The following is an 8,985-nucleotide window of genomic DNA, read 5'->3' as shown; positions in this document are numbered from 1 at the left end:
GAAACTGACTAATTTTCACCTACTGTATATTCAGGACAAAATCGAGTGGCAGGGTTGAGCTAAAGTAGATTATGTAACAAAAGTGTCAACTGTACGAAATTCGTCATAATAGGTATGATTTGTATTAAACGAGACTATTTTAGATAATTCGTATAGATATTGGAATAAGAATAAAATATTTCTCAATAAAAATATTGCTCCATTCAATTTTTATTACCAGAAGATATCAAATAATATATATGTCTTTATCGTAAGCCTGGCATTGTTTTTAAGAACTTTACAACAAATATGATATGGTGCAGTAGTTACCTAATTTCCTTTAGTTAAAGACATTTATCCAACCATTGAAGACAATGGAGGTTCGCTTCAATAAAAAATTGTAGGCCTATCTATTATTATTATTTTTTAAAGTAAAATAGCCTACAGTCGGATAAATTGCTGTACTTGGAGTGTATACAGAACTGATTACCAAGTCTTAGTGTCCTTACCTATTACTATAAAATTAAAGGCCTATGCCAACCTCGTATAAAAAGGCAACTCTATATTAATCTCTTTTAGCTCCGTTCTGCCGCTGAAATCTTGGTTTGGTATCGTCCTTGCTCGGCGTCAATCCTCTTCTTCAGCGTCTGTATTTCATCATTGTTCAGAGACAACCTTAGGCCTAAAAAGCCTATGATTGCCAAAAGAGCAAAGGCTGCCCCAACAAGGTGTTCGAAGGAAGGATAATTTTCGATCGTGGCACCGTAGACACTTGTGAAGATGGCGCTGTCTGCAATAGGCCAGAACACTTCTAGAACGGCCATCATAGCGAACACTCTGCCAGTCTCATTTTCATCACATATCTGAAAGGAAATCAAACAGTTATTCAACGAAAAATAAATCTATAATTAGAATTATGAAAAAGTACAGATATATTGATACCAAAAGGAAGAAAGATTCGAGAGACATCCTCAGCAGTTTATTTAAAAATGATTCTGAAAAATTTTCGAATGCTGTTGTTAGAGGTGCTTCCGTGATTGAGTAAAGTATTTTTTTTGTTTACTTATTGCTTGCAAGTGCAGATTACTAGGTGAATACACTTCTTTAGAATTGCAATGTTACAAACATATTCTTCATTAAATAATTTCTTTTCTTAAATCATTTGAAATTGAGAATAAGATGATTTTATTTTCATATATATATATATATATATATATATATATATATATATATATATATATATATATATATATATATATATATATATATATATATATATATATATATATAGATATATATATATATATATATATATATTATATCCCATGTCGACGGATTATGAGACATTGAAACACGAGTTTTTTCAACTTTGTTATAAAAAGGTTTGTGAATACACTTTACACAGCCCGATACTCATCAGATGAGTACCTTCTTGTTCTTGTAATTGCTCGAGTGGTACTGCTTACCCCTCTGAGCAAGTAAATGTAATGTTGCTCTGTCAATATGCTGAATTGTTAGATTACATGGAAATCTCCACTGATATGGAAATATACTCTCACCATTAGGTTTACAACACGTCACTTACCAGACTTAATATACGTCACATATAACAGAGTTCAGTGTTCACGCACAACAAATTATAGCAGTCATAGTACTCTTAATAAAGGTAATTAATCTCACTGTATAAAACACATACTTCTACATATTTTTCATACAAGGACTAGGACACTACTCCCCCCCCCCCCATGCTCCTCATTTCGGGAGGAGATGAGCACTCACCCTCTCTAGTTTATGATATATGGAGGATACTCCGACCCAGAATAGGGCATGGCATGTACGAGACAGAAATACAACATAAAATATATACATAGAAATCACCCCAAAAAATAGACATCTTCCACAAAAAAATAAAAAATGAAATATTGCATGTAAAAATGTACACAATGTAAAGAAAATAATTTAACTCATTTCTTCTTATGACCTCCGCAACTATAATACAGAATGCTCAAACTAAAAAAAAAATATATCTATATTATCATTACACAACCTCATCAATAACCTCTCTCTGTTGCGGGTTATACAGGCCTTTCAGGCGGGATACTGGTAGGAATAGATATTCCTTCATCGCTCGGTTTTACTTGTTCGGGTCTACGGCACAATTTTGCAACACAACTCACCATCACCGTTCCACCATTTTTAAAATCACTACTACACTAAATTTGTAACACTTAATCGGTGGCCACTAGCCGTTTTCCTTAGAAAATAATTCAGTTTTCCGCTCTTCTCTTATAATTCTATGTATAAGGTATTCACACTCCCCAAGAGAGATTAGTTCACCAAACGATGAGCTGGGCTCCACAAAGCAATAGAATATTGGAAGGACCAGGCCTACACGGCTAAGGACTATGAAGCACGAAGTAAGAGATGATGATAATGGAAAAATATTGAATTCAAAGCTCAAGATAGAGACGACTGGCGAAATCTAATTGAGGCCTTTGTGTTGATAGCGTTGGAGGAGATGATGATGATGATAAGGCATTCACCTTTACACATTCTCTAACATTGCCTTTCCTCGAGGCTGAACTATTTATACCTGTAGCCACTTGCCCTTTGGGAACCGCCAAAGTCCCAGCAGCCAGGAATCATATAAATACATCAATAAAACAGTATCTACCTGACGGATCACACCTGACCTATTTAACTTCTCTCTGTATGTTTTCAGGTTCACTCAGCAGTATGTCATACGAATTGCTACACTCAGCAAAATTATCATACTTTACTTCTACATTAAGCACCCACATAAGAACACATTGTTATCATCAAGTTTATTTAGAACACATCAAAAGAAGAAATGAGGTCTGTTCAAACAACATCAACAGAAAAAAGAAAAAAAAAACTTCTTACTCATCAAATCGAGGAATGTCACGTATATAGGGGTAAGGAGGTATGCTCTGATTGACACTGAAAACTACCTCCTCCGGAACCACATGTATGTGTGGCTGATGATGTTCAAACACTGCGCCATTAATAATGCTTTGTATCCCTACTGTGTTATATTTAACTCCGTACGAACCCAAATAGGCTGGCTCTAGTTTGTTTTCTAGGTTGTAATCGTTTCAAATAGACAGTCGCCCACAAATACTTTTACAAGTGTGGTTTTAAACGGACCATTATACTCTGAGCTGTTTTTTTTATTAGCTCTTTTCAAAAACCTTTCAGTGGTGTTCATTACTCTCCTTAAGAGATTTAGTAAATAAACATGGTATTGCTCAGTTGAATAATTTGGCAACTGTTGCGAATTAATCAGGACCGTATATGATAACAAGGGATCCTGTCCATACACTAAAAAGAAAAGTGTGTCCCTGAGCGAAGCGTTATATGCAATGTTCAAAGCTAGCTCAGCTGTAGGAAGCATGGCGTGCCAATAAAAGGGGTCATCAGCTACTAAGAAACGTGAATTTCACACTACTTCCGTATTGTGTGATTCCACTAAGCCATTATCTGAAGTCCTATATGCGGTCACTGAAAAGTGTTCAATTTTCATCAAGTCCGTGACCGTTTTCACCACCTCATTTATAAACTTAAGACTTTATCACGTATTAAGATTTTCGGCAATCAAACCTAGTACTAAAAGAGCAAAGCACCTGGACTAATGAATTTAATGATTTATCTAACATTGCGTAAGTATGAGTGTATCGAGTAAATGCATCCACAAATACACATATATACATATGTTCTGTTATACCAGTAGGTAATGGTCCTACCACATCCAAATGCACCCTATAAAATTTAATAGGAATCACAGGCCACTTTCTGGCTTCCGGTAGAGTGTTTTTATGTTCTTTGAAACAGTTACAAGCATGACAACATTTTATATAATTTTCCACAGATTTTTTCATTCCTAACCAAAAGAATTATCCACGTGCTCTCCTTAATGTTCCAACAATCCCTTAATGCCCTGCATACGGACTTGCATGTACAATGTAGATGGCTCGATTAATTAAAGAGAGAGGGAGAACTCCCCATGCACAAAATCCCCCCCACCCCCATCTTCTCGTAAGCACAATATAAGATATCACTCCCTATAAAAAAAAAATCTCACTAGGCACCTTCAGAAATGATGGATAACTCTGATTCCCCTTTAATCACTACTCGCACTCTTTACATCCATTCCTCTTTTTTTCTGTCCCTCTCAGACTTCTTTTATGTCCCAACCTCCTAAGTCAATCACTCCTGCATCATCAGGGCACTCATTCCGGACACCCCTGGTCATGTCCTCAGCCACCCACACACATTCCTGTCTCTCTCTCTCTCTCTCTCTCTCTCTCTCTCTCTCTCTCAAGCATATCCACTAACCCTCTCTCGGTTGCTCGTGGATCTCATTTTCTGATTGCTCCTCGCGTGAATTCACATCCCATTTCCTATTTTGATGGGGACCTTCAATATTTTGGGTTCGTTCTTTGTTCCTCTTTTGTGCCCAAGTTGTTACTGCAATTGCTGCATCTCTAGAGAGGACATCGGCAAACGCCAAGACTCCTTTGTCATGAACATTTTGCAACTCAATCGGCTGACATAATAAAAAGAACCGATGCTTCTCTAGAACCCAAAGAATAGCCAATGCCTCTCAAACGAATGTACTGTATTCTTTTCTGTCCCTTTTAATGCCCTGTAAGCCAAACAAATGAGTTGCTCTGCAACTTTATCATCTCATTGAAAAATTATACGCACCAATAGCTACACTATTTGCATCTGTTGTCACTATAAACGGGCGATCAAATCTAGGATATACGAATAACTCATTGCTAGTTAAGGCAGTTTTCAAATGGTTAAAGGCCCTTTCTTCTTCCACTCTCCAATTTATTACTTTTTGTTTCTTTAAAGTATCAAATGGTCTCGCTATCTCTCTAAAACCTCATATGAATTCATGGTAATACCCAGCAAGCTCAATGAACCCAGCTACTTCCTTAGCGGTACGTGGCCTGGAGAAATATCTAATAGATTCTACTTTACTTGGGCAGGGTTGGATACCTCTTGGGGTTATTATATGACCTAAAAATTCAACTTGTTTACAGAAAAAATTGCACTTTGACAAATTTATTTTCATATCATTATGGCACAATGCTTCTAAAACTTTAGGAATGTTATTATAATGTTCCTCTGCCGTTTTCCCTGTAATTATGCCTAAATAAGCAAGAACATTATGACCATTTAAGGGGGACAACACCACCATTATCCTTCCAGAAAAATGACATGGACCATTTTTAACACCAAAAGGAAGAAAATTAAATAGTTGATCGTTGTCTATAATTGCTGTTTTACATTTACTGTCTTCCTGAATGGGTATGTGATAGTATCCAGATTTGAAATCATTATTTGTAAAATATTTACTATCCCGTACCTTCACGAGTAGTTCTTTGATCGAGGGCAATGGGAATGCAATATCCTTAATGAGTGCATTCAACTTCCTATAAGCCGTTTTCCCGAGAAAATCATTCAGCCTCCCGCCCTTCTCTTATAATTCTAAGTATAAGGTATTCACCTCTACACATTCTATAACACAGCCTTTGCTCAAGGCTGAACTTTAATCACGTAGCCACTTGCCCTTCGGTAATCACCGCAGTCCCAGCAATTCGCTCTTATCGATAATCCCTTGTTCCCTTAATTTACTAATTTCCCTTTCTATCTCTCGATGGAAATGAATGGGTACCTTATAAGGCCTTGACCTGATCGGCTCCGCCTGCCCAGTTTCAATGCTAAAGGGAAATCAATCAATCCTTCTGGGTGGCTCGTTTCCAATTGCAATTAATCGTAATAATTATTAATAATGTTATTAACTACATGTTGATAATCTGGGGGACATAGTTTTTGCACTTGCATAATCAAGTTCTGAGTGCCTTCGTTTGTGCGGGCTTGAGTTGTGGCTCCAAAGATTCGATTATTATTAATTTCACATAACTCCAATTCACACACAGAATCCCTTCCTAACACAACTCTTTTATTTGACAAATTAACTATTTATAATATCCGCTCTGTGCTCTTTTATTTCTGACAAGCCCTCTAAGACTATGTTTGCCCATTTGTCAAGGGGTTTAACTACGACCTTGGCTCCCTCTGGGAGATGCTGACATGGTGTCACTGATATGCCCGTAAGTGTCTGGGGAGGCACTACTTTTCCTCTTTCAGGTACAGCTGTTACCTCACATACTTGTCTCTCCCTTCCACACAAGCACTTACTCTCTCATGACTTTCTATCGGCAAAATACACCCTCCTGCTTTTACTGTTCTTCTGTCTTTTTCCTCGCAAATGTATATTTGATTACTCATTATAAAATCCAGACCAAGTATAGCCTCGATTCCTGGAATTCCTAAGGTTGGCAAAAAAAAAAAAATCATGTGTAAACTTCACAGATCCCACCTTAAAGTTGAGGATCGTTGTATGCCTGTAGTTTATTTCCTCCTGGTGCGTCGAAGATAATGGATGCGGCTGACTGTGGTGGCTTTGAGGAGATTTTTGTTCAAGAAGCTAAACGCTGGCTCCTGTGTCGATCTGTGCTCGATTGGAATTATCTGGTAAGTCAATGCTGACTGCTGATATTCCGAGCCGCCCATTAGGATATGTGCGGCATGGGCCAACGACCTTGCTTGCAATATCAATATCCTCTGCTCCTGTCCCTAGTGCTGCGGGGGTGGGGTCTGGGGTACCGAGGGAGGTCCCAGTGCCTGCTTCATCATAGTCATTCTCACTACTTCCTCAGCTGCTCCCTCTGCTGTCATGTGGAGGGGGGTGGTTGTCATCGATCTCCCTCATCAGCCCTTTCCTCTGCTTTCTTTTCCTTGGATGTTGGGCGGGGGTTGGTGTACGTTTGCCACAACCCGCCCACCCTCGGCGTTTTTTGCTGGGCACTCTTGAGATAGATGACCGTAGGCCTGACAAGTGTAACAGCGGGGTTATCCTTAGGTGGGGCACTCCACTCGTTGGTACCCCTCTCCCCCACACTGCCAGTATGTGAAGATTCTTCTCACTTGCTGACTTTGTTCTCCCCTCTCCCGGTTTAGGGGATGGTGGCTGCCCCTCATTGCATATGTTTTCATGGCTACCACCTCTAAGGAATCGGGGCAGTTACTCTCCATCATTTTTTCTTCTGGCAAATTGCCAAAAATATTTTGTATGGCCATCGCTACATCTGCTAATGAGTGATTGTCATCAAACAAATATCCACATAAATACAGGTTTACTAATCTGCAAATATGTTTATGGGCAATTCATTTTTTAGCACCTTCTGGAAGATTGGCACTCCGTGTAGTAAACAAATCACAATCTCGAAAAATAGGAGTTGCAAAACTGAGAACTGACTCCCCCTCTCGAATTTTTGGTTGTTAATTTTTTTTATTATCGCCTTTTCTGGCATCGGGTAAGGCGCATTTCTCAATTAAACATCTTTTTTTTCAGTATAACTTTTTGAACTGTCTTATGGCCAACAAATTACCTCCATTACTGGAACTTTTTTCTGCAAACTAATTACTTGATTTACTTTTTATCTTTCTGACTAACCATATGTGGCTACTTCAAAGTCTCAAAAACACTTCAATCGATTGAAACCCTACAATAGGCCGTTGATCGTTAAAAGGCCTGATACTTGTATGGAGTTCTGGCATTTTTGAACTACAACGTTTTGAGTATCTTCACTCTGCTATACATATGTGCATTCCCTCATGTGTGTTTGAACTTATTTTATGTACGTCAGATATGCTGTGGGTGCGCGCTGCTCCTCTTCTCGTTCAACTAATTATCTGTTTATCAACTCGGCTAGGTTATCTAACCTATTTTCTAAATCCTGCGTTCGTTGCTCATGTCGTCGGATAATGAGACATCGGAACATGGGTTTTTTCACTTTATTATAAAAAGGTTCGTGAATACACTTTACACAGCCAAATACTTTTCAGACGAGTACCTTCTTGTTCTTGTGATCGTTCGAGTATTACTGCTTACTCCTCTGAGAAAGTAAATGCAATGTTGCTCTGTCAATATGCTGAATTGTTAGATATCATGGAAATTTCCACTATGATGGAAATTAGGCTTACAACACGTCACCTATCAGACTTAATGCACTGCACCTATAACCGAGCTCATTGTTCGCGCGTAACAATTTATGACAGACATAGTACTCTTAAAAAGGTCATTAATTTCACCGTGTAAAACACATATTTTCACATATGTTACATACGTGTCTTAGGACACACACACACGCACACACACACACACACACACACATATATATATATATATATATATATATATATATATATATATATATATATATATATGTACATAGAGGACTGGTGAAATCTAACCGAGGCCATTTGCGTCAAAGATGATTGATTATTAATGTATACATATATATATATATATATATATATATATATATATATATATATATATATATATATATATATATATATATATATATATATATATATATATATATATATATATATATATATTATTACTTAATTTTGCCAACAGCTGTTTGGGCAAATAACCCATGGCTATCATCTGGGCTATATTACAGGTCTTGTCAGCTTAGCGGAAGTTTCGATAAACCTATCGAAAGAAAACATGTTGACGGGCAAGAGTGAATTTTGGTCTTCTTGAGAGTTCAGTGTGGCTATAATTTATTTTGTCTGATAACTCAAATTTATATAATTCTCACAAAATCTACAGCTACACAATAAGTTACACTCACTGATTCACTATTCTTGCAATTTTTTTTATTTTTCCGCGGCAATTCAGTTAAATACGAGGACAAACAGCTGCATTGCTTCCCTTCTCTCCATCCTCCTTACCTTTTTTATTCTCTTCCCGTCTGTACTTTTCCGGTTCTCTCCACCATTACAAAATATAATATTGCCAAAATGGCAAGATGCAGAGCAATTATATTCTTATTCATTATTTATTAATGATTATTTTCAAGTATTTTCAGATTCACTAAGAATGTATTTAACTTA

The 8,985-nt window shown here is 37.3% G+C and overlaps 1 protein-coding gene across 1 annotated transcript in view; it reads right to left on the bottom strand.

Annotated features, from left to right (window-relative positions):
* Positions 1–554: 554 nt before the first annotated feature.
* Positions 555–8,985, bottom strand: part of LOC137638003 (lysosomal proton-coupled steroid conjugate and bile acid symporter SLC46A3-like) — a 22,221-nt gene continuing 13,790 nt past the window's right edge. Inside the window, exon 2 of the mRNA XM_068370098.1 lies at positions 555–842. Within this exon, the coding sequence (XP_068226199.1) occupies positions 555–842 (288 nt within the window). The remainder of the gene's footprint in view (positions 843–8,985) is intronic.

Source organism: Palaemon carinicauda, chromosome 1, assembly GCF_036898095.1.
Source record: "Palaemon carinicauda isolate YSFRI2023 chromosome 1, ASM3689809v2, whole genome shotgun sequence".
Taxonomy (NCBI): domain Eukaryota; kingdom Metazoa; phylum Arthropoda; class Malacostraca; order Decapoda; family Palaemonidae; genus Palaemon; species Palaemon carinicauda.
The sequence above is the reverse complement of the archived record's forward strand: the minus strand, read 5'-3'. Positions and strand labels throughout refer to the sequence as shown.